The sequence below is a fragment of the Canis lupus genome, chromosome 17, assembly GCF_011100685.1.
Source record: "Canis lupus familiaris isolate Mischka breed German Shepherd chromosome 17, alternate assembly UU_Cfam_GSD_1.0, whole genome shotgun sequence".
In the NCBI taxonomy this organism is placed as follows: Eukaryota; Metazoa; Chordata; class Mammalia; order Carnivora; family Canidae; genus Canis; species Canis lupus.
The window spans coordinates 26,512,682-26,539,975 of NC_049238.1; the positions used below are offsets into that span (position 1 = coordinate 26,512,682).

Consider the following 27,294-nt stretch of genomic DNA (forward strand, 5'->3'; position numbering starts at 1 on the left):
TGTTCTGCCCTTTACACTAACTCATCTATCTGTCCTGTACACCCAAGAAAATAAGAGAACAAAGTAATATGATTAAGATAATGGGGAAAGAGAAGTTCATAGAAGATCTGTGTGTGGGAATCATCCTTTGCAGGCAGCAATAAGAATGGCTGAGGGGTTCTTGAACTCTCAGATGGCAGATGGCAGATGGCAGCCTACACCACAGATAGCCCCAGTTGAGTTTTGCTGAAAGACAAAATGTTCTTTTGGAATAGGGGAGGTAGGAAGCCTGTGATTTGGTAGGAGTAATGGATTGATTTTCTGAGATCATCTTTGGCTCTTTAACTGGGATGTACATAGCATTGGCTGTTTTCCAGTTTTGAAAAACAGTGATGAGTCTTTGAGGGATGTGTAACATATTTTTGTAGGCTGCACTGCTACTGCACAGCTTAACTCGGCCAGGCTTGATGGAGGGTGCCTGAGATCCTGCGGATATACTGCACCTTGGATTCGGGTTGTTCATCACTCTGGCCTAACCAGTTTTCGTGTCTTAACCTTACCATGCTTGTTTTTCTGTCAAATACATTCTGCCATTATCTGTACCATCAAAGACTATGTACACAGAAGAGGGATAACTGAAGTAATGCCATGTTGAGGGTGGGGAGTAGTCCTGTATTTTCATGTAGACAGAATGACAGAATAAGATGTTTACTGTGCAATATCAAATGGTGCTTGCTCATCGAAGTCTGTGGTGGTCACTAAGGAATTAAATGAGTTGGGATGGCCTATGAAATATTTCTAATTTGAAGTGTTGGGAGAGTCATTTCCTTGAAAGTACAGGAAGTAGGTAAGCTGTCACTCTGGATCCAACTCTAACCAACCTCAAGGAAGTGATAGGTGAAGTGGAAGCAGGCAGCATAGCCTGGGTCTGACTTGCGTGAGGTCAGCCAGTGAACACCCTCTGTACCTCAGATGTCATGCATACCAGAGAGGGGCTTTCAGGCTGTCTCATATGTTCCCAGGACATTAGGAAGGGAAATTTCAAAAGGGTTCCTGACCCAGAGGAATTCCATCCCAAGACAATGAGAATATTTGCAAGTGGATTTGGTGGCCAGACGAAAGCCATCTTTGTAAAAATTATGGAGAATGGAAGGTTGCCAGAGAGCTGGATAGAGATTAATGTCCTCCTTTCTCCCCAAAGGAAAAAGAAGGTGGAGTTTAGGAACTAATGACCATGAATTTCATGTTCATGTTGACAGCTGTAGGCTGCAGGGTCCAAATGATGAGGTGAAAAAAATTTTTAAGACTTATTTATTTATTTGAGAGAGACAGAGAGAGAGTGTGTGTGTGTCTTAAGCAGACTCCTCGCCAAGCACAGAGCCTGATGCAGGGCTCCATCTTAGAACTCTGAGATCAGGACCTGAGCTGAAACCCAAGAGTCTGACACTTAACCAACTGTGCCACCCAGGTGCCCCAAGGTGAAACATTTTAAAAGAAAAAGACGATCATAAGAATCAGCCAGGGCTTACTAAGGACAAATCATGCCCACTATCCAGAATGCCCCTTCTAATAGACTTCTAATAGACTTCTCAGAGGAGCACATCATGAAATTCTATAGACATGGCATATCTGGTTTTCCACAGGCCTCTGTTAGAGTCTCTCGGGGTGTTGTAGATTGATCAATTTGGATTGGGTAATAGTATACCAGGGTGATTCATAAGCTTTTAAATGATTATATCCTCAAAGTGCTGACCTCATAAACTCCTGGCAGTTTCCTTACTGTGGGAGGTTTAATTAATTCATTGGATAGCAGATGCCAAATTATGTCCCAAAAGCCCATTGGTAAATTGTATTTTGGGAGTTTGGAGCACATTTTTCTGTGAACACAGTGTTTTTTATGGTGTTTCGCTTTTGAACTCATTATGTGTATGTAACACAAGAATTTGGATAATCTGACTCTTGTACAAGACTATAACTCTAGAGTAAGATGCGATTTGAGCTCCAATATAGAAAACCAAAGACCTAGCCATTTCCCTCTGCAGGAAGGATAAGAGGCTATGGGTGTTGGCTGGTGGGGTAGATAGGGACTATCTTGTTTTCCAAAGCCTTGATCCTCCCAAGGGTTTGAAGAACTGGGAGGAGAGGATACATTTTCTGTTGATAACACTCAGAGCTCCACAGGTTTGTATCTTTGACTGAATGGAGGAACACTGGAAACCATTGACGGTTTTTAAAAGAGCAGCACCATCAATTTTGTTTATATTTTAGATTAGTCTGGCTACTGGCTGGATAGTGGATTAGAGAGAGCAACACTTGAAATAGAGAAACTATGGCAGTAATCCATGTGAGACAGAATGGTGGTAGTAAGAATGAAATGAAGCAGGTGTATTTGAGAAATACTGGGAAGATAGAATTGATCTATTATAAATTGAATGGGGGTTAAGAGGGAGAATAAAGAATCTAGAAAGAGGGAGAATAAAGAATCTAGAATTGATCTATTATAAAATGAATGGGGGTTAAGAGGGAGAATAAAGAATCTCCCAGTTTCTGACTTGGGCATCTAGGTGGATAGTGGTATCGCATATTGACCTGGAAGTCAGCATGAATAAAGTAGAGGAAGAAAGATCAGTTTTGGCTGTGAAGACTTGGAGGTGCCTATGGAATATCAACTGGAGATGTCCAGTACACTGACCAACTAGGTTGTAGGGGTCTGCAGCTTAAGAGACAGGTCTGGGTGAAAGATAAAACTGAGTTTATTTCACTCCTTTTACCTCCATCAAGTGAGGCCCCATAGTCCAGGCACCTTCCTACTATATATTCTTTTTGAGGTATAATGGATCTATAACATTATATTAGTTTCAGATTTACAACACAATAATTTGATACTTGTATATGTTACAAAATGATCACAGTAAGTCTAGTGAAAGTCTATTACCATAGTTAGAGAATTAAATTTTTTTTTCCTTATGATGAGGACTTGTAAGATGAACTCTCTTAGCAACTCTTCAGTGTGCAGTGTGGTACTCTTAACTCAAGTATCTTGTAGTATCAAGTGGTTTTTTTTTTAAAGATTTTATTTATTTATTTGAAAGAGAGAGAGAGTGTGCAAGCAGGGGGAGATGTAGAGGAGAAGGGACAAGCAGACTCCATGCTGAGTGCAGAGCCCAATGTGGAGTTCTGTTCCACAACCCTGAGATCATGACCTGAGCCAAAACCAAGAGTTGGACACTTAACTGACTGAGCCACCTAGGCGCCCTAATATCTAGTATTTTTAAAATATTTCATGAATGATAATCTGTACTGCCTGTTAATTTGCTTTCGCTAGAGAAAATATGGTCTTAGAAGTTGATTTTGTTGCTATTTTCTGTAGCCCAATAAATCACATTTCATGGTACGTGAATAATTAAAGAGAACAATCCATACGTTTTTTGACTTTTTTACATTTTTGAAACCAATCCGCATACTAGACATGACATTTTAATGTTGCTGTCTGGAATTTACATGCCAGGAGTCTAGGCTCATTTTGTCCCATTATTTACTTTGGCTTCAGTGTTTGGCTGCTTCTTTCAAGTTGTTTGTGTTCAGTGTTTATAAAAGTGGACTCCCACAACCAGAGAAAGGATGGACAATGAGTCAGTCTGGAAGTGCTATTTTTGCCGTCGTAGAGTAGGGTCAGTTCACCATAACAAGTGATTTTGTGAAAGCAAAGTAGAACACGCAGGCAATGCCAGTGACTTAGCTGTTTTCAATTAGCATGTGAAGCGTGCGCCTGTGTACTTGCGTGCTCACACACCTTTGCCCTATTTGGGTAATCCTCTATTTCTAGATAGCATTGTAAGAAAGCTAGCGTACAGTTTTCATGAAATGTCATGCAAACGAGTACAGTCTGACCTCTGGAAGGCTGAGTTAGAACTAGATCTCTGATGTTAATATGTTCGTGACTCTCTGCCTGTTAATATTCGGAGGGTGGAAAGCTTTATTGCTTTCATGATGAGCATTGCAAAATGAAATGGATGTAGTCAAGAGCATTTTCCTCCTTATTGTTTGTCTGCGTTCTGATTAAGATACTTGGATTAAGTCACAGACTGCTGTAAAGTTAAGCCTAAATCATGATGCTATGTGTAGGTTTAACACGTAGGGGTTTAAATTTTTCCTCTTAAGGGTTTGGTTGTTCATGTTACACTGTCTGCCTTTTCACTGCAACATATAGTGGACTTACCAGAGGGACTCAGATGGGGCATAGAACGCAAATGTTTCTTTTTCAATCAACAATATATTCTTTTTCCTGTTTCTTTTTTTAAATTTTTTATTGGAGTTCAATTTGCCAACATCTAGCATAACACCCAGTGCTCATCCCATCAAGTGCCCCCCTCAGTGCCTGTCACCCAGTCACCCCCAACCCCTGCCCACCTCCCTTTCCACTACCCCTTGTTTGTTTCCCAGAGTTAGGAGTCTCTCATGTTCTGTCTCCCTTTCTGATATTTCCCACTCATTTTTTCTCCTTTTTCTTTTTTCTTTTTTACAATTTATTTTTTTAAAGATGTATTTATTTTAGAAAGAAAGAGGGAGAAAAAGGGTGAGCAGGGGAGGGGCCGAGGGCGAGGAAAAGAATCTCAGCCAGACTCCCCACTGGAGCTCAATGATGGGCTTGATCTCCCAACTCTGGGATCATGACTTGAGCCAAAACCAAGAGTTGGATGCTTAATCAACTAAGCCACCCAGGCACCCCTGAATTAACAATATTCTAGTGAGAGCTTAATGATTCCTGAATGAAATCAATAAATATTTTGATGATTGTTTATTTATTAATGCTATGTTAGCAAATAATAAAAACAAACATTCTTAATTCTCTCTTCAGTGGTTCCTATCACTAGACCTGACTTGTGTTAGTAGTAACGGGTCTAAAGGATGATCTTTGGAGTTAGGCTGACTAGATTCACCTATGAGCCACCAGTTTCAAACCATATGGCCTTGGGTAATCTGTCTTCTTCGAATCTTGGTTCCTTTTTCTATACAATGGTTGGCACATATGGCTTCTGTTAGGATTACATAAGCTAATACACGTACAGCCTTTAGAGTTTCCATGCAGTAAGTGCTTGGTGAAGATGAGTATTGTTTTCTCTCTCTCTGCAGCCTGTTCTTTACCTTCAAACTGCCCAGTGGCTTATTACTGATTCAATGTCATCTTTGAACATTTGATCCGAGTTTTGTTTTTTTTTTTTTGTTTTGTTTTTACATTTCTGTTAAGAACTCTGGTGGGGGTTTCTTCAGATCCTGAGTCCTATCTTTTTCTTTGGCAAACCATCTCTTCCTGCTAAACTTGTCAGTTCCCTAACTTAGGTATCTTTGATTCTCTGGAATACTTCATTTTGTAAGGGGTGCTGCTCTGAAACTGCCCTCTCTTCTGCCCTCCCCTCTACAATGAACTTTCCATTGAATTTATCCACAGAGTATGTTTGGTTCCTTTTTTTGAGTTACTTTGCATAAAATAAATCAAGGTATAGAACTGTCATACATGCAGTTCACACCAGAGCGTCTGTTTCTCCTTTGGGCTAATTTGAAAGTTTATCTTAAAGAAACCTGTCCCTGTTTGAAGAAGTGCTATTTCTATTTTTAGCCAAATGCAACTTTATTCATGTTTTATTTATTTTTTCTCTCTTCATGGGTTTTTCCCCCCTTATGCAATACTCTTCAAGATGTGGATGAATGCCTAGAACCACAGGTCTGCACAAATGGTACTTGCTCCAACCTTGAAGGTTCCTACATGTGCTCCTGCCACAAGGGCTATAGCCCAACACCAGACCACAAGCACTGCAAAGGTAAATACTGTGATCAGATTTCTCATTTTTATTTGAACTGCATTTAAGAATATGTTAGAGTAATTAGCTTAGAAAAGGGAACCAAAAAGAAAAAAAAAAAAAAAGAACCCTGCTACCTGTCATTTATTTTGACTGAGTTACTTGGAGCATATTTTTGTTGGCATCTTTGAAAGTCACTCCTCCCTGTGGTAACATACAGACCGTATCTGTTTACATAAAAGGAAAACAGCATATTTTTAGAGAACATCTGTAAACCACAGATCTATTTATTTCATTTCTTCTCTTTATAAAAACAATACACCAATTCCACAACTCTGTGACTATGCTAAAAACCATTGAATTGTACACTTTAGGTGAATTGTGGTAGTGAATTATATCTCAATAAAATTGCTATTAAAAAACATTTATTGTAGGAGTGCCTGGGTGGCTTAGTTGGCTAAGCATCTGCTTGATTCCAGAGCCCTGGGATAAAGCCCTGAGTTGGGCTCCCTGCTTAGTGGGGTGTCTGCTTCTCTCTCTGCCTCTCTGCCCCACCCCTGCTCCTGTGTATGTGAGTGTGTGTGTGTACGCACGAGTGCTCTCGCTCTCTCTCAAATAAAAATTTGTAAAAAAAAAAAAAAAAAAAAAATTATTGTAGAAAATCTAGCAAACACAAAAAAGTAAGAAAAATAATTTCTTAATCTCATTCAATACTCCTTTCTCATGGATGTTTTCTATCACTAAGATAATATATGTATAATTTTGTATCTTGCTTTTAGTCACTTGACAGTATATCACGTGCATTATACACATCATGAATAACTCTTCTCAAGTATTATTTTTAAAAGCTCCATATTACTTTTACTATGCATTTAAAGGTTGTATAGTCCAAAATATTACTATTTCAGCATTTTCTTGCTGTTCATGTGTTGAACAACCGTATTTTTCTTCCAACTTATTATGTTAAAAAAAAAAAGGAAAAAAACAAACCTAACAAGCTTTTTTTTAAAAAAAATAAATAAATAAAACTTAGGGATCCCCAGGTGGCTCAGCGGTTTAGCACCTGCATTCAGCCCAGGATCCAGGGCATGATTCTGGAGACCCGGGATCGAGTCCCACATCAGGCTCCCTGCATGGGGCCTGCTTCTCCCTCTGCCTATGTCTCTGCCTCTCTCTCTCTCTGTGCGTCTGTCATGAATAAATAAATAAAATCTTTATTAAAAATAAATAAATAAAATAAAACTTGGTCTGAATTCTAGGATCATTTCCTTATTTATGAAAGTAGAATAATTGGGTAAAATGTTTGTAATGTTTTTTATTATTTTGACAGAACACTAATTTATAATTTTTTAAATGTGTTTCTTTTAATTCTAAAAGATTATTTATTATTCATGCTTATTTATATTAATTCCCTGGGCACTTCTAATTATTACATTTATTTTGTATGGTTGTTAAACATTTGTATTTTTTTCCTTCTAAAAGTTATGTTAATATCTGTTACCACCTATCAGGTTTTTTAACCAGTCTATATGAACGCTTTCTATATAATGTGTAAACCTATGTACATGTGTCTGTATATTACAATACATTTTTTGGAGGTATATTGTAATTTGTCCAAGGCTTCTCTAATTTTTCTTTGCATAATTCTTTAAATTTAGATTTTTCTGTGGTCCAATCTCTGGATGGCTTCCTTTCTGCTCCTCATGCTTTATACCTAAAACCATGGTCTTTGCAGGGGAGGAGGAGAGGAAATAAGTGAAGTTTGTCTTCTTTCTGAAGTGTCTCAATGAAAGTGAAGGCCTTAGGGTGGAGATTAGTTTCTCACCACAGTAGATAAGTAGTAAGCAGATATCTTACTGTCTTTAAGAATTATAGCATCTCCCACTAGTAGTAGCAAATTCACTAACCTCAGCCTGGGGGGCCCAACTCCTTGTGTACAGTGGAACGCCAGCCACTCCCAGCTCAGCAGGTAAAGTGAGCATCTCCTTTCCCTCTGAGTCCTTTTTCTGCCAGCCCACATCCACAACCTTCCTACCCAGCTCGTCTAGTGGTTTGCCATGCAACCTTGGATAAATAAACTCAGAGTTCCAGGTCTCATGCCGTCTCTAAAATCCAGGGATTAGACTCTTTAGAGGGATAATGCTCTGAGTAAACACATGTTGGATGAATGACTTATAACCTCTTTCTTACTCAGCCATCCCAGCTGAGCCTGCTCCTCTCTAAGAATGCTCCCCAGCCTCCCCAGATTCACACCATCATTTGATGCCAGCCTTAGGAATACTCTTTTTCCCCCTCTATGTGACACTCTTTTGAGCTACAGTAGAAACTTCCCTTCATAACTTCCCTTCCTTTTGGGTGTATCAAGAAACCCACATGTTCCAGGCACTGTGTTCAAATGCAGGTGCTACTGAGAGGTTTTAATCTCTCACAGAACTTTAATTGGTTGGAAAAATAGAAACCTACTGCAGATAATTATAGATAATAAAGTACCAAGTAATAAAGGTTAACAGTATCAGTGATGTCATGGGCATGTCATGTACCCCTGACGTTATGTGAGAGCCAGAGCATTTCACCTCTGTGTTATTCCTTCCAAAACCCCATAACCCCCATCTAATCATGAGGAAATATCAGACAAATCCAGATTGGAGACATTCTACAGGTGTCTGGCCCATATTCTCAAGACTGTTAAGGTTGTGAAGGTCAAGGAAAGACTGTGGAGACAAGACCCCTAAATACAATGTGGTACCCTGGATTGGGTCCTGGAACAGAAAAGTGCATGGATGAAAACACTGGTGAAATCCAAATTAAGTCTGGAATTTAGTTTAAAAAGGAGTGTAGTGTATTAGAACCTAGCTTGGACACTCAGAAGTGTAAGCTTGGATAAGTTTTCTTCCTTTGCTAAGCCTTATTTGCTCATCTGTGAGAAGGCAACAGTAATGGTGCCTACTCTCGATGTGAGGATTGTGTGAAAAAATACAAAAACAGAGATAATATTGCAGAAGATGGGATAATGCAGGGACAGGGTCTGACACGTGGTTGATGTTGTTTTTCACCACATTATAGGCATATACAAAGGTCTGTTAAAGCCAAGAAGTGTGGCTAATCCTGCTTGTGTGCTTCTGGGAGAGTTTCCCAGAAGGTCTGCTGTTCGACCTTGGTCTTAAAATTTTGAATGCGGAGGGGGGAAAATTTAGGAGGCAGAAAAAGCAACACACATCAAAGGTTGGAGGCGGGAAAGGGCAGTTACGACCACTTGCCAGTTAACCTGGGCCCCTACTCTGATTTTCCTGGTGTCTGCATTACAGTGTGGGATAGGGTTAGGCAAGGTCCCCATCTTCTGCTCTAGAAACCTACATTTCTGCTGATTCTTTTCCTTACTCCCCAATCAAAGCCCACCCTTTTTACAATCATAAATTATATAACATCCTTTTTCTTTAATTATTTCATAATATTTCCCAACAATATCAGCTCACAGATGTCACATTTTTCCCAGATCTTAAATCTGTCCCCTTTCCAATATTCCAGCAACTGCCCATTTCACTTTAGTGCTAAATATTGACTTTGTTTCCACCTCACTAAATGTATTGACAGCTTTTGTTCAAAAAATGAATTCAGTACTTGTTTCTTTGTATCTTTTTTGTATCCTTTTAAAAAGATTTTATTTATTCATGGGAGACAGAGAGAGAGAGGCAGAGACACAGGCAGAGGGAGAAGCAGGCTCCACGCAGGGAGCCTGATGTGAGACTCAATCCTGGGACTCCAGGATCACACCGAAGGCAGGCGCTAAACCGCTGAGCCACCCAGAGATCCCTGTATCTATGATTTTGTATCTCTTTGTATATTTTAGCATTATATGTCCAAAATTTATAGATACCTAGAGATAGTCTCTATTTTAACTCTGAGCTGGGTTTGTCATAGTGATACATGTGAAAGTCCCTTAAAGAAATACTTTTCAGGGATAATGATTTTTTTCTGTGTATATCCTGGCACAAAAGAGAGAAGACATGTGTCCCGCATGCCTGTTTTATTAGAATGTGTTCTTTTGTCATAGGAATTTTGTCCCTCATCACAAAAAGAAAAAGGCTTTTTTAATCTGTAGAATTACACTGCCTCTGTCCCCTTGATCATTTCAAAGACCCAAAGATCACCTATTCGAGATAACTGGGTTGCCTCAAGTTGTTCCAAATGTGTGTGTCATTACTTATAATGAATTACTTCTGACAGTACTCCCGACATAAATGAGTAACTTATGTAAGTTGTCTGGCATACCCTGACAGTACTTGGAATAGAGGGTATATTCTTGCTGCAGACATCTTCACATGGGAATGCTTAATTTGTCATCTTCTTTGAGAAAGTCAAAAAGAGTCCAAGGCACTAAAAATGTTGTCAGACATTACGTGAGATCCAACCAGCTCCATGAGCTGCTGTTGGTCTTAAGTTCTTGAAGCGACGTCTCAAGTATTTAATAGAATGTGCTGAAAGAAAATATGGTGTAGGCTGTTCTTTGCTGTCGACCACTCCTAAAGCTAATAGACTTAGAGCACTTGGAAAGGTGTAAAATCGTTCTTAAAATGACAGCTCGCTTGTTTAGTTTCTCCATTGGCAGTCAGTAGTTGGCAGCCAGAATTTACTATGTGATTGATTTGTTTTATTTACAAATCAGTGAGACAAAAGTTTCTCATCAGCCAAATTAATTTCTCTGAAAACTTAATTTAAAAACGAATTCATGAGCTCCCGTGACATTAATAGTTTATGTGAACCATTTCAGGAAACATGGGATCATGTGACACCTTGCTTATATCAGGATAAAATTCAAAATTTTAATGCTACATGAGAGACTAAGAATTACAGCTTTGCTCAGGAAATGGATAATTGTCAGGTTACTTGTGGGGAAGGACTGTGCCACAAATGAAGTTCTCTGGGCAAAATGTTTCAGATGCATTTCAAGCAATACATTTTCAGAAGAAAAAAGTTGTTAGACATTCATCTTTAGGACATGGTTTCATAGCTTGATTCATAGGCTTAGCGTTGAGGTGATGGTATGTTCTAGATAGAGGCCTATTTTAAAATAAGTGTCATTTGTTTCTCTTTACAGATATTGATGAGTGTCAGCAAGGGAACCTGTGCATAAATGGACAATGCAAAAACACTGAGGGCTCCTTCAGGTGTACCTGTGGGCAGGGATACCAGCTGTCAGCAGCGAAAGACCAGTGTGAAGGTAGGAGTGTAGCTATGTGAGCTACTGTGGTTTGCATTTATGGCACGTGGCCTGAGAAACTGTCCTTGATAAAGGGAGTGTCTGTCAGAAACTAACTGAATGGTTGCATGATAGTGCCAGAAAGCAAGGGACCTCAGCCTAAGGCAGAAAAGTCAATAACACAGGATGGACTAGGGTTAAATTGGAAAAATACAGTATTTGTGATCAGTGGCTGAGTGTTCTTCTTAGGAAGAAAAAGTACTGCTCTCTCAGTTCAATTAAATTCATCTGAAAGTTTTACCTACTCATATTTCAGCAGTTGGAAGGTTATTATAACAGGCCAGCGTTATGCTATGGAATGCTAATGACCTTAGTTATTGGGTAATATTCCCCTTTAAAATTTTTTTCTTTTTTAAAGATTTTATTTATTGATGAGAGATACACAGAGAGAGGCAGAGACATAGGTAGAGGGAGAAGCAGGTTCCCTGTGGGGAGCCTGATGCTGGACTCAATCCCAGGACCCCAGGATCATGACCTGAGCCAAAGCCAGACATTCAACTGTTGAGCCCCCCAGGCATCCAAAAATTTTTCTTTTTTAAAAAATTTTTACTGAAGAAGACTTTTCATCAAGACTGAATTAAACAGCATCCCCCTCATGTCACAGATAAAGCTTGTGAAATATGTCCTGTTCTACACATGATAGTATTTTGGAGCTTGCTGGGGTTGACCTTAGACTTGAAAAATAAATGTCATCGAACCTCACACAGAATTCCTTCACTTCTCACTAAATATGTGCTTCCTGAGCTTGAAGATATCACAGTATCACTGGCAACCAGTACAAGTATCTAGAGTTCTTGAAAATAAAAGTCATTTAAATGCCATTTAGTTAAGAACAGAATACACACTCTACAAGATCAGTAAGGAAACAAATCATAACCACGTCTCTATGTAAACTTTGAATATTTAATGAGTGCAGATGCCTTCTGAGATGCTATTGTAAGTGATGGCACTACAGAGAGATCTGCCAATGTCATCATAACTTGCCCCCGTTTCCCCTTTCTTAAATGTGGAAAGACATTACAATTCCTTATCCAGAAGTTGAGAACACATGCAAGCATGTTCATAATATACAAGTAAATTAAGTAATTTGTTCTAGAGTCTACAAGTCTGTCTCAAAGTTTTTTACTTTATTTTATAACTCTTGACCTTAATTAGCTAAGCATTTATTAAATGCCCACCAGGCCTAGACAACTACAAATGCATGTATAATAGAAGAAGACTACAGGTAATATAATAAGGCTATCATATTCATAATCCTTTCTTCTGAAGAGCCTGTGATGTCACTACCAAAAATAAGTCAGATACATGCAGAATCATCCACAGATTATCAGTAGGGGCAAACTGATTTTAAGTGCCAAATGCCATGATAATCAAAATGATGCTGTCAGCAGAGTGAGGGAGAGCAGAGTTGTGCAGGGTCCCTGTGGAAACTGACGTTTGTGTTAACTCTTCTAGAGACATGTTGCCAGAAGTAGGTCAATGTACTCAGATGTGAAGAACAAAGTTTGTCAACAAACAGCATGAATTAATGCCTGCTCACTGTAAAATACTAGATCATCTAAGTAATAAAGGATGTAGTAGACATAGTCCGGCCCTCAGGAAACTTAAAATCTAATGGTAAACGTGAAATAATTGAGTACATGCGAGACATCAGTGTGCCTTCTGTTGTGCGGATATGACGTGTGTGTGCTTGAGCCTGAGCTCAGGGCTGAGGTTACAAAACAAAACATCGCTAAGATGAGGACACGTGGGTAAGGTAGAGAGAGATTCAGTGACAAAGTAGATAGCAAATTGGCTGAGAGGAGGGAAAGGCCATTAGATTTGGCTGGAAAATCATTGGGAGAGAGGGAAAAAAAAAAATGGAAGCCTGATTGCTAGCAGGCTTGAGAGGTTTATCCGCAAAAAGGAAATGAAGATGTTTATGCCATTGACACTTTAAATCAAGGGTCAGCAAACTTCTCCTGTAAAGGCCCAGATGGTACATGAATTTTTGGTGCTATTTGCCAATAAAACTTAGTTTACAGTAGTAGGCAATGGGCTGTAGTTTGCCAACCTCTCCTTTAGTTTGTTACAGGCCTTAATGCTTTTGTTCAGTGTTGTCTTTGAACCTACAAAAGAGATATAAGAAGCTAAGTTGAGGTTTACAGGTGACAGCACAGTATTTGCCACTCAACAGTGAATATTGGGATTAATATATAGAGATCCTTAGCTTACTGGTTAAGATTTTAAGTTCATCTGGATTTTCCTACTGGGGGATTCATGACCTTTTTAAAAAAATTTCTTTATTCATGAGAGACACATAGAGAGAGGCAGAGATATAGACGGAGAAGCAGGCTCCCTGTGGGGAGTCAGATGCGGGACTCAATCCTGGGACCCCAGGATCATGTCCTGAGCCAAAGGCAGATGCTCAACCACTGAACCATCCAGGTGCCCTGGATTCATGACCTTTTACTAGAGATTGGTTTAATTCACCTAACAAAGAGTCTACATTAATTATAAACCAGATAGTTTATAGACTTCTTTACACATACGGTTAAAAAAATTCTTAAAGTATAACCTATACAGTTTCTTTTTACTCTCTTGCTCGTAGATATTGATGAATGTCAGCACCACCATCTCTGCAGTAATGGACAATGCAGGAACACAGAGGGCTCTTTTCTCTGTGTCTGTGACCGAGGTTACAGAGCATCTGCCCTTGGGGACCACTGTGAAGGTGAGAATTGTCTTGATTGTGGAATCCCAGAGAAATCTGGACATCACCCTGGCTTCTTTCCTTGAGTCCAACCTTTTGACTTCACAGTCAGGACATGAGGTTCCTGCAAAAACATTTTCCCCATGATCACACAATGAAAAGAAGCCAATGGAATCCAGGTTTTCTTTGCACTGCTCAAAGCTGTGTTTTAGAATTATGCCATCTAAACAAGTAAAAATCAGTTTCACTTTTCTCAGCTTTGGATGGTTTATCCTGGATATATAGTTCTGAATGGTAACACCTTATTTATGTAGGACTAGCATCCAAGTAGGTAAAAGCAAGTTAATTTTCCAGATAACTGGAAAAATTTTAAGAGCTAAACCTCAATTCAGCTTTGAGCTTTTCGCCTAAGCATTTCTAAAAGATACTCCAGGTGTACAGCATGGTGTAATTGTCAACCAGCCACCACCCAACTACCTGCTGTGCCTCAGCACCTCTGGGGTGGTTAGGGCTCCTGAGCTGGTCACATGCGAATGCTTTGTACACATTGTCTACCCAGCTCGCCGTTTTTTTGTGTTTGTTTGTTTTTCTGGTTCATCCCTTGGCATACTGTATATAAACTGTCAGTTGTGAAACTAGAAATGTGAGGAGGGCAGGATTGTGCCTCACATGGAGAGTCAGAGTCTGTGAGTGAGGGGCTGAACCCTACCTTGGACAGAAGCACATGAGCTTTTCAGTGAGTGGTTTTTGTGACACATTTGTGCCACAGTGTGGCACACATTAAAAAATGGCCATGACACTTTCTCACTTGTCAGGCCTTCTTGGTCAGGAAAGATCCATTATACTTTGTAGCATCCTACTTTACTGACCAAAGAACTTGGCACAACGAGGGACAGCCTTTCCAGATAGCAGTTGGGGCAGTTTCAGAGGCCTTAAAATGTACGTTATCGATGGATAAGTAGATCATCTAGGATTTGATCCTGAGGTAATGATGTTCTTCAAGGGCTAATGACTCCAGTGAAAAGTTGTAGTCAACATACCTTTATTGAAAAATAGGCAAAGAAGTGATGAATCAAAATAATGAAATTCGATTTCATTATTTTGTATATTCCCAATACTCAAAAATTGTGTATTGGGAACTCTATAACACATGGGTAACTTTTTTTGTTTTGTTTTGTTTTGTTTGTTTTGTTTTTATTTTTAAAATTTTTTTATTGGAGTTCAATCTGCCAACATATAAAATAACACCCAGTGCTCATCCCATCAAGTGCCCCACTCAGTGCCCGTCACCCAGTCACCCCTACCCCCCACCCACCTCCCTTTCCACCACCCCTTGTTCGTTTCCCAGAGTTAGGAGTCTCTCATCTTCTGTCTCCCTTTCTGATATTTCCCACTCATTTTTTCTCCTTTCCCCTTTATTCCCTTTCACTATTTTTTATATTCCCCAAATGAATGAGACCATATAATGTTTGTCCTTCTCTGATTGACTTATTTCACTCAGTTTAATACCCTCCAGTTCCATCCATGTCCAAGCAAATGGTGGGTATTTGTCAATTCTAATGGCTGAGTAATATTCCATTGTATACATAGACCACATCTTCTTTATCCATTCATCTCTCGATGGACACCGAGGCTCCTTCCACAGTTTGGCTATTGTGGACATTGCTTCTATACACATTGGGGTACAGGTGTCCCGGCGTTTCATTGCATCTGTATCTTTGGGGTAAATCCCCAGCAGTGCAATTGCTGGTCGTAGGGCAGCTCAATTTTTAAACTCTTTGAGGAACCTCCACACAGTTTTCCAGAGTGGCTGCACCAGTTCACATTCCCACCAACAGTGCAAGAGGGTTCCCTTTTCTCCGCATCCTCTCCAACATTTGTGGTTTCCTGCCTTGTTAATTTTCCCCATTCTCACTGGTGTGAGGTGGTATTTCATTGTGGGTTTGATTTGTATTTCACACATGGGTAACTGTTAACGATTCAACATAGTGGCTTTCCAATGGAAGAGGTAGGCATGTAGCTGGGGGCCAGCCACAGAAGAACCTCTTTAGGAACAAATAGGTGACAGGACACCTGCGAAGGCTCTGAAAACCTAACCTGATCACCAAAATCTCTTCTGCCCTAACCCCTGACTGACCCAGAGGGTCACCAGGCCATTGACTGCTTCTCAGTAGAGGACATGTTGCTCTGTTTTGCCTGTTTTAATGTGTTGCCCATCTCATCAGAAGCCCAGGATTTTTATTCTATCAACATCAACCACATAAAAAGCCAAACAAAAACTTTTTAGCCAATTTGCTCATCAGTGTTTATATTTTTTTTTCAATAAGGTTTCTTTTGGAGTATATAATTGGTCTTTTTTCTCTTAAAGTCAGGGATAATTTCCCTAGTGTTCTAGGTTATAAATAGAATTGGAGTCCATTCAACTAACTCAGTGCTCCCTTTGAAACTATAATAGCACTTCAGCCTGCTAATTCCCAACTAGTAGTATTTCCGACTCTCCCCAATGGTATTTAGCCGTAAATTAACTGAACTGTTACTGTTCACATGCCTCTCACAGCTGTGGGAGGAAGAACCATCTTTCTTGTTGGCTTTTATATTTACATGTGTAACTTTCCTCTAACAACTCTGGCAAAGGCCTTGTTTTCTTGCAGTGTTATCCTACAATCCTGCTGGGAGTCAGAATCAGAGTCAGAATCCCAAGTATTGTGCTAATTTCTGTGTGTTACTTGCTCCAGCATGCTCAGTAGCCACTCAGCCTGTGAAGGGTGGCCTCAGTTGTCTTGGTTGTTAGAGGCCTTGGCATCTCAACGTTCAGAGGTTCTGCCTCTGACTTATTCCCCTTCTAGATACAGTCTCTGCTTCCATGCCCACCTTCCCACCTTCCCACCTTCCCAGCCCCTCACTGTGATTGCTCCATGCTAGTCCCTTGCAAAGCTTGAAAAAGAAGATTTATTATTTACCCTGCCTTTCTGTGGCCCCTCTCTCTTGGTCATTTCTTTGTGGACCAAATGAAAAAAAGGTGAGAAGAAGTGCTAGTATTTTCTATTAGCACATAAAACCATATATCCTAAAGGAATTAGGATATTCCTTTCCAAGTCAAAATCATTAGTTCTTTTCATGTATGCATTATTCAATAAATATTTGAGTGCCAGGGATGTACCAGGTATTGTCCTAGGCATAAGATACACAGCAATAAAGCAAACAGACAAAAATTCCTCCTTTTGTGGAGCTAACATTCTAGTGAGGGAGATATACATGATAAATAAGTAAAATATAAAGTTTGTTAAGTGACAGTAAATGCTATGGAGGAAAATAAAAGGGGGGCATGTGGGGACAGGAGAGAGGGGAGGGAGCAGATATTACAGAGGCAGACAGAAGCTGCCTTGAGTTCATGGCATTTGATTATTTATAGGAAGACCATTCATTCAAAGGAATAGCAGGTGCAAAGGTGCCAAGAAATAGGCTTTGTGGAAGAGATTAGGAGTTTGACTTGGGCACTTTAAATTTAGGATGCCTGTAATGAGTATCCAAATGAAGAAATCTGAAAAGTAGTTGGACCTTTGTGTATGGAATTCAGGAGTGAGACCCGGACTCTGGGTCATTAACATGTAGATGGTGTTTAAGCTGTGAAATTGGAAGACATCGCCATGGGAGTGAGTATAGCTTGAGAGAAGGGAGTCAAAAGATGGAGTCCTGGCCTCTCATTTATAAGTGAGGAGGAGGATAGGAATAAGCAAAGCAGATTGAGAACAGGTGGCAAGAGAGGAAGGAAGAAAGTCAAAATCCAAGAGAAGAAAACATTCAAGAGAGGAGAGAGTCATGAACTATGTCAAACATTGCTGCCAAGGAAGATAAGGCCCAGAATTGACCATGGGATTGAACAAGATAGGGTGACTAAAAAGCATGACTTTAAAAAGTCATTTAAAAAGAATGACTTTGGCCAGTGCATTCTTAGTGATGAGGTTACCAAGATTTACATTGTTTCTTTAAAGCCTATTGTCCAAATCCTAGAAGGGCTCTATCTTTCACACCACCCTAGGTGGGGGTGCAGACAGTCCCATGTTGGGCTCACTTAATGTTCAATCTACTATTTTTTTTTTTTTTTTTGCTTTTGAAGATAGAGGTCTTTCAAAAAGCATTTAGAATAAATCAAGCTCTAATACATTGCACTGAGTTCTCAAATCTATACAATTATTTATAAACAGAATAGTGTTTCATTTCCTCACATATGTTCTTTTAGATTTTGAAAAAGAAATGAAAATCAAATGATTTTAAAGTAGTGCAAAGCCAGTGTGCTTCCATTATGCTAAGGCAAACATCTAGGTAATGTAGTATTTCTCTTGTTAATGAAATTCATTTTCTCAGGACTCTCCTTCATCGTTTTTTTTTTTTTAAGATTTTATTTATTTATTCATGAGAGTCACACACACAGAGGAAGGGAGGGAGAGAGAAAGAGAGAGAGAGAGAGAAAGAAAGGCAGAGACACAGGCAGAGGGAGAAGCAGGCTCCATGCAGGGAGCCTGATGTGGGACTCGATCCCGGGGCCCCAGGATCACACCCTAGGGTGAAAGGCAGGCACTAAACTGCTGAGCCATCCAAGGATCCCTCCTTCATCTTTTTTGAATTGAGATTTTTCACATAACGCTAACAATCAGATACGCCTTTCCTTGTTATCTCAGTTTCCAGAGAACAAAGAAAGGTGAATCTAAAACTGACTACCCTACATAACACCCATCAGAAAAGCGGTGGAGCTCTTAGCATAAATATGGAACGTTGGAGCGCTCATGCTGGCCTCTGGGAATAGAAAATGGTGTAGCCACTTTAGGGGCCTCTTCTATCACAGTTTAAACCTACTTTGTGACCCAGCCACTCCACCCCTAGAAATTGACTCAAGGAAAATGAAGCTTGTGATTACACAAAGACTTACACATGAATGTTTATCAAAACCCTATTCATAATAGCCAAACTATAAACAATCCAGATACTCAAAGGTGAATGGGGCAACAAATTGTGGCACATTCATATGGTAGAATTATACTAGGCAATAAAGAGGAGAGAGGTGTTGGTATACACAATAACTTAGTTCAATCTCGAAAACACTATGCTGATCAGAAGAAGCCAAACAGAAAAAGAGCCCAAGGAAACTTTTAGGGTGATGGACATGCCTACGCCCTTTTTTTAATGGTTGGTCTAATTTTTTCACTTAATACATGTCTTATGGCAGAGATTCATACACAGTAGACTAGCGTTTATCCCCATTTGGCAAATCATTACTGAAAATAAATCAGAGTTGGAACTGATGGATTATTTTCATGGAATTTATATCTAAAAGCCTATTCTCAATTACCTGTGTTTCTACTTTCAAAAATATTGCTGTACCAAGAGTCAGTTAGCTGGTGAATAAAACATTCTTTGGCATGGGAATGAACCCTGAAGGTTTCACACTTCACGGGAGACACTCATTCCTGCATGGTCTTCTCTGTCTTGTGCATAATTTTCCTTTAGTGTCTCTTTCGTGGCATAAGATTAATTGGGAATGGAAATTTAAGGGCAGACTGGAAAAAGAGTCAAAGGGAAATACCACCAAGCTTTATGTTTGTAACTACAGAATAACATTCTTACAGAGATATCTCTTAATTCCTTCAAAAAATGATTGCATTTACCATGATTGAAGAATCCAACAGTGATCCCAACAGATGTAAATGGATAAAGAAATGCCTGTATCTTGATTGTGATGGCAGTTACCAGAATGTATCTACATTTGTTCAAACTCATTGAACTGGACTCTTAAAATTAAATCCATGTATTGTATGTGAATTACACTTGAGTGAAGTTGGAAAAACACACTGGAGAAGAAGGGATAACCCTCTTCAGTTGTGACAAAGTCACATCAGCTATGTTTTATGAACTAGCATCATTATTCAGAAACATTTTAACCTAGGAGGACAGCATGACTTCTGTTCTTTTTAGTGGAATGAAATTATAAGGTGCTTGCTTGTTTCTCTTTTATTTTCCGTATAAACGGTACAGAAGCCAGTTAATAAGTGGATTGGGTTCTATGAGGAAAATTTAATCTGGTGTGCCAGCGTTTTGAACGAGACAGTGAGGAGACTGAGACTGCAACTGTCTCCATGTTCACTACTTCCTGGAACTTCTCATGCATTTTCACAGCAATCATAATTATTGGCAAGAAATGCCATCATATGCCAAATTCTGAGAAAACAAAGAAGGTTTTGTTCCTTACTTTCTTCAGTGCTAATAATTGAAATCCTGCACAGACAACAGAAGAGGGAGTCATGGACTATGTTAGAAATAATGAGCTCTGACTGGAAGTAAATGTGGTAATAAACAGCCCTTGTGAGAGATCTGCCTAGCATTCACGCAGTGAGGGGGGTCATTAATTGTCTCACATGCTCACAGTCAGAACTCATTACTGGTTATGTAAACCATGTTTAGTTGCACATATGCTATAAATATATGCATTTAAAAATCCAGTCGACCTCAAACCTATCAGTGATAGCTGCTGAGTAAGGGACTTCAATGAAGCTTTTGATCTTGCTGATTCCCTTTCCTGCCACAAGTCCCCTACTTGCCCTCCTCCACTTTGTACCTTCCTGTCCGGGCTGTAAGTAAATCCCTTCTGGTACATGAAGCCACCTTTGGTCTTTATGATATCTCTTTTCTAAATCCATGTGACACATGAAATTGGCACTATTCTCTTGACAAATAATTATATATTTTGACAACTCCTAGGTTAAATTTCTTTGGGACTACAAAGCAATATAATATTTTGTGTTTTTATTAATATAATTTAAATCATCTCTGGGAGCAGGAATCATGCTAAATATTTTAAGATTTTTCTTGTAATGCATAGGACAGGATCTTATGTAACTAGATGCTCAAGGTATTTTTTTATTTTTTTTTTCCTTTTTTGAGAGGTGAGGGAAGGACAAAGGGAGAAGGAGAGAGAGAATCTTAAGCAGGTTCCATGTCTGGTGTGGAGCCCCATGCAGGACTGATATCATGACCCTGAGATCATAACCTGAGCCAAAATCAAGAGTCACTTAACTGACTTAACTGACACTTAACTGAGCCACCCAGGAGCCCTCACTCACTTTATTACTTATTTTTTAGAGAAGGAGTGGGGGGAGGGGATTGCAGAGGAGCAGAGGGAGAGGAGGAGTCTTAAGCAGGCTTCACACCCAGTGCAGAGCCTGACTCAGGGTTCAGTCTCCAGATCCTGAGATCATGACCTGAGCTGAAATCAAGAGTGGGATACTTACCCGACTTAGCCACCGAGGTACCCTTAAGCAGGCTCCCTGCTCAGTGGGGCTCAATCCCAGGACCCCAGGATCATCACCTGATTTGAAGGTAGATACTTAACTAAACTACTCAGGCACCTCCCTTAATACATATTTAAAGAATATTTTTATCTCCTCTTGTCAGCAAGAACGTAGCCAAGTAACTTGGTTAGTACAAGACTTTGATGTTTCCTCTTCCAAATTTCATTTGATGTTAAAATGTTAATTTACTTATTGTTCAAAGCCAAAATCCTTCCAAAATGTTTCATTTTTAAAAACTCTAAACATTAAAAAGCTGTCTTCCATTAAAAATTATGTTATTGTGAAAGACGTAATATAATGTTCATTTATGTGATTTTTGTAAGACTAATGCCTGATTTTTTAATATACTTTATTCCATCTCTTAAATTTTTTAAAATTGACTTACAGATATCAATGAATGCTTGGAGGACAACAGTGTTTGCCAAGGAGGAGACTGCATTAACACTGAAGGGTCATATGATTGTACTTGTCCAGATGGATTCCAGCTAAATGACAATAAAGCATGTCAAGGTACTTCTCTGCTTTTTAGGTCCTAATTTACGTGGTTGCTCAGTTCTATAATGCTTCCTGACAGTAGTCTGTGTCTTCATCCATCTATATGTAAATGAACTGCACCAATTTGTAGTTTTAAAATCTCTTTCTTGGGTCTGTGTCAAGTGTGGGAAGTTCTCACTGCACTGCACCATGTCAACTGAAACTCATGCATTGTGGAACTGTCCTGGCTTTGCAAGCTTCTGTGGTAACTGAGATCACCTGTGCTGTGCTGTTCCTCCCATGGGCCAATCTTGGTGCTAGATTATAAACTATCTTCTGGCTTTTTGATGTCCTTTGTGGGTATATTTCATTTTGTTTCATAGCTGGTATTTATCCATCCTTTCCTTGATCCCTGTTTTTTTTAATCCAACATCTAGCTTTTCCTTTTCCAAAAAAAAAAGAACCTCTTTAATAATTTGGTCAAAATTATACAGGTATAGAGGACAGGATTTTATTATTGCTTCAAAGTATTATCACATTACATCTCCCAAGCAAACATAAAGAGGATACAAGGTACTAATAAGAACACAGCACCAATCATAAGAGCTTTAACTGAATAACCTAGTATGTGCTAATTGCTAATTGCTCTCCACAAACCTCATAGATTTGTGGAGAGTTTAAGAGACAGCTTTTCTTATATCCATTTTGTGCATGAGTAACTGAGACTCAGAAAAGTTAATTAGTATGCTCCTCCCTAGTAAGTAGAGCTGAGATTTGAACCCAAGATCTTTTCCTGCTATTCTTTCCTATGTTGTCCTACCAATTATTACTACATTTATAGCCACAAGAAAGAAGACTGTGAGATTTAGTGTTTTTCCCCATGTGGCACACTGAGTTGTTGGTGACGCTGGAACTGAAAAATCAGATTGTCTAGATCTTTCATCTCAACATTTTTAGTTCTACCTGGCTGCCCTCCAACTTTTCCTTTTTATAGGTGCATATAGGTCTTCATAGGTGCATGCTGGTTTTTTCCACTGAAGACTATCACTTATATTTACCTTTATCCTTATTTCTGCCACTTGGATAAATTTTTTTTCTAATTGTTCTCCCCTTCCATTACGAACACTGAAGTGTATCACAAAGTACATATAAGTAAGGATTGTTGGAGTTCTTTTTTTTTTTTTTATCCACTGCTACTGAACATGAATAACTTTTTAATTCTGGGTTGTCATCATTTGCGTCTTCTCTCACATATCCCAGATGTATAGTATGTGAAAGGGAGGATGGTGTGTACTCTCTAAGACATAGCACTGGAATAATACTATACCCACTGTCCGTACTGTTATCTCTATGTCACTGTGACAAAAGACATGGGTCTTTGTCTCAAGATCTTTTAAAATTAATTAACTTATCCCGAGATTTAACTGTACTGTGATGTACTTCATTTGTTGTCCTATATTCATTTGCCATCGTGATGCAGTAAGGTGAATTTAAATTTTTCAGTATTTCCAATGCAGAAAGTAAATGCACTTGGATTTAATGCAATAGAGAAGAAATACTCAAATTATAAAAGTACTGTGTGAATATTTCCACTTTGGAACTTTTACATCTTAAAATTAATCTTGATTTATATAAAAATGCCAAGAGTTGCCCGAGTGTCCTGTTTTTATTACAGACATTTCAGTTTAAAAGCAATACTTTCTTTTCTCATTCCTCTCCTCCCAGTTTTTGACCAAATAGAGGCAAACTAAGTCTTCTATAAATGGACAGTGATTTCATATTGCAGATTTCATAAACTTCCAGAGTTAAATCATAAGGAAGTAATTTAGTCATCTGATTAATTAATTATACTACTGTGTTCTCTCAGGATGTTAAATTTGTGATTTGATATCAACTCAAATATGTCACTGCTCCAAACATATTTTATTGACTGTAAATACTTATTAAATTGACTTCATGCTCTGTCACATTGGTGATTCCTGTTTTCCAGAATAAATTGTCTTCTTGAAAAATGAAACAAATGAATAATATTCCTGAAAAAGCTTTTAGTACTGTTTAAAGAGCATCCTCTAGGAATCTGCTCCATCACCCACCTTCTCTGATTAGAGGCTGTTTATAATGGCATGTACACTCATCTAGTTTTAAATCCTCCCCTTTGTGTCACTGGAGGCAGCCTGGTGATCTCTCTGCCTGAAGTTACTAGCCTACTTCTGTCTAATCTCATAGCCAGTTCACATTCTGTACATAGGCATAGACTATTTTAATGCTAAAAATGTGATTGATGCCGTTGCTAATAACCATGGGACATATTTGAATGACAGTGTGTGATAGATGTAAGCTTTAAAGTTTACCTAATAATCTGAAGATAGTTCCTTTTTCAGTAAGGGATTTTCAACTGAAAGTATAGGAGTCTCTTTCCTCAGCAAAATTAAGGCTGATATATAGACAGCATGGAAATTCCATGTTAATAGTCTCTTTAGGAATGTGACAGCGTACATTTGAGATTTAGAACACACTTCAGTTTTGCGTTTTGACTTACACATGCCAAATTGTGAATTTCTGTGGAATCTCGGACCCATGAAAGAAACCCAACTTAAATATAGTCTGGCTTTCAGCTGAGTTACTAGCAGCATAGTTTAGAAATGCCTCAGTAAGTACAACCCAAATTGAATGCATATGTTTCTCTAGTTCCAGATATTCATGTTGTTCTTTCTTAGCGGTTTCCTGGAAAAAAGTCTGGGAATTCGTCTTCAGTTCCTGTCATCAAACTTTTTAGACAATTATTTGTTAATCAGTGGCTTCTCTTGAAGCAAGAACTTCATGCACATTATTCCCTATGCAAAATTGCAAGCTGGCAGCTTTTAAAGGGCCACAGTGAGGCATAGGATGAAATGAGTTCTTTGATAACCTATTGGGCTCCACAAGGTGGATATGGACTTTGGACTTACCCCCCACACCATTGGAACTTTATTGAACCTTGTAGTCCAGATGGAGATAACTCAGGGCAGCAGGCTGGAAAGAAAAAATGAAACTAAAAGCCAGGAGAAGGTCAGAGTTGAAAAAAGATGACCAGTCCAAGAATTGAAGGATTTCAGAGTGAAGTCACATTGAGAAGTAGTTAAGTAGAAAATGATTCATTGCTCTTCCCTGAAATACTCTTAAATTAACGACAATAGCAAGAGTGGGGGGATTGTTAAGAAATAGGAGTAATTCCGGCTTGGTTTCTTACTTTGATTCAGCAGTAGATAGGCCAACTTAGTCCAAATTATATGGCAGATAGAATGGTAAAGAGTTAAGGATTGACACAGATGAATAAATCAATGATATTCCCAGAATTTCTATCACATCATGAGGTGAACAGGTCAAAAAGAGCACCAGGAGATCCTGGGTGCAGAGAAAGGGATGACTTTATGGAAGAGAACTGCAGGTTGATGGCTAAGCATGTTTTAGAGGTCTCTGGGAAGGACTCATAATCCATACATTTTTCCCTGTGCCCACTCAGCATAGCAACTATTCATGTTGGCTCCTGCCTCCACTGTTGTACCATGAGCTTCATAATGGCAAGGGCCCCGGCCTGTTCAGCCTTCTCATAGGAAGCATTTAGTAAATGTTTTTTAACTGAATTAAAGATAGACTTCTAAGATGTACCAAGGTCCTGTTTACTAAGATGTAAAGGAAACTTCAGGAAGGTAGGAAAATGGCCTTCGTAGGGCTCCTACCTGCATGGTGCTAGGAACCTGTGATAGTTTTCATGGCCCCAGCTAACTAAGAGTGCCTTGAACAGTCATGGTTTAATTGAGAGAGAATGAGCATATAACAGGTTTTGTGATGGGCAGACATCCCTAATGCACCATTAATGTGCTGCACTAGGAGTTGGGGACTCCATTCAAATATGTTACCCTCTTCAAGGAGCAATCAGTGTAATAAGGAACACAGCTGAGTAGAACATTGATTAAAACACAATGCAGATAGGTGGTTGCATTTGTCAGTATCGGTGTGAGTAGGTGACCATTCTCCAGGATCCCTTATGTTGTCAGTGTGGGCACCTGTAACCACAATAATTAGGACTGGTTTGATAGAACATTTCACTTCAGGCATTCAAAGTGTTTAGGAGTGCATCGTGACCCTGGCCGTGGGGAGTGTAATCACTCTTCATTGAAAACAAGTCAGCACGAGATTTGTCCTAAGATGGTCAGCACGAATTTCCAGTGTTACTTGTTCATGAGTGAATAGTCATAGCTACTACTCTCTGACCCTTAGTTGGGTGATAGGTGCTGCATTAAGCCCTTGACCCTCATTCATTAACTTCATCATCACAAAGCTGTGCAAATAATAGACGTCTCTGGTCTGCAAGAGATGTGTTTGGAAGCTATTTTATTTACATATTCAGCAGATATTTGTGAAGTGCCACTTGAGGGACCAAACACTATTGGTAAGACCTGTCCAGTTGGGCCCTTAAGAAGTTCACATCATAGGGGTGGATCAACATGAAAGTGAGGTGCTGAGGGGCTACAAGAATTGTGTGCATGGCAGTGGGAGAGAAGAAGATAGCACACTCACAGATGAAGACTGTTTCTCAGAGGAGTTGTTAGCGTGTTCTTCAAGCTTCCAGTGTGTCTTTAAAAAAAAAAAAATATATATATATATATATATATATATATATTCAGGTCGAACCTATGAAAATGAAAATACTTTTTTGGTAGACTGAAAATGGTTGAACATTGGCTAATTCATATGATTCAACTGAAATAGTTTCTCTCTTTAAACAGTCCAAGTTGTGGTCTAGTATATGTACAAAGAGTACAGTTGTGCCACAAAATATGTGTCCAACCATTTTGTAATAGATTTGCTTGCTGTATGTCTGCTATCATATGAAACCAAAGGAAAAAAAAATTCACATACTTGGAACTCTTTTCAATTCCAGATATTAATGAATGTGAACGGCCCGGACGCTGTGGTCCTCACGGAGAGTGTCTAAACACAGATGGTTCTTTTCACTGTGTCTGTGAACAGGGTTTCTCCATTTCTGCAGATGGCCATACATGTGAAGGTAAGATAAACCGTCGGGAGTCCTGTAATTAATTTCATGATAAAGCAGAGAGGAGATTGCTTTCTGTTTAAGCAGGCAAAGCCTGGAAGACACTCCGAGATACTCATGATTTAAAGCCTCAAAGCGTGTATGTATCAAGGCGACTCCTGCCAGCAATCACAGCTCAGGAATTGCTGGGATTTACAAATAGGATAACCTCAGGTTATGTGGATGAAAATACTCACAGGTGATTCCACTGCTGGTACTGAATTAATTACTGGAAACCTGCAGGACATGATGATTTCAGGTACACATGGGAGGCCCGGAGGAAACCTGTAGCTCCCTCCCTGATGTAACTCAAGGCTCTGCCAGTTGTGATGAGGGGTCATACAGATCATCGTCATCACTGTTAACGTGTCTCGTGTGATTCTTCTTTGTGCTGTCAGCAGAGATCTTCCAGTTATTTCTCTAACATCCTTAGCTGTAGGTTAGTCTGTTTTCTTGCCCATTGGTATTTATAATCTCTTTAAAAGTTGTTCGTTGTGTTGTAAGGCATTAAGAGAACAACGTTGGCTTTCTCTGTGCAACCCGTGTGTATTTTGCAGGGATACAGCACTGTTTATATTCATAAGATTTATGTTCTTAATGATGTATTGTAGTTTGATAAATTGAGGAATAATCCATCCGAACCTACCTACCTACTTATTTATTTAAAAGATTTT

The 27,294-nt window shown here is 39.2% G+C and overlaps 1 protein-coding gene across 7 annotated transcripts in view; it reads left to right on the forward strand.

Annotated features, from left to right (window-relative positions):
• The window catches only part of LTBP1 (latent transforming growth factor beta binding protein 1), a 390,765-nt gene that overhangs the window by 288,866 nt on the left and 74,605 nt on the right, over positions 1-27,294 (forward strand). For all 7 annotated transcript variants that reach the window (XM_038561238.1, XM_038561239.1, XM_038561240.1 and 4 more), the window contains 5 exons: positions 5,676-5,798; positions 10,873-10,995; positions 13,625-13,747; positions 21,457-21,579; positions 26,468-26,593. In XM_038561238.1, coding sequence (XP_038417166.1) covers positions 5,676-5,798; positions 10,873-10,995; positions 13,625-13,747; positions 21,457-21,579; positions 26,468-26,593 — 618 coding nt within the window. The remainder of the gene's footprint in view (positions 1-5,675; positions 5,799-10,872; positions 10,996-13,624; positions 13,748-21,456; positions 21,580-26,467; positions 26,594-27,294) is intronic.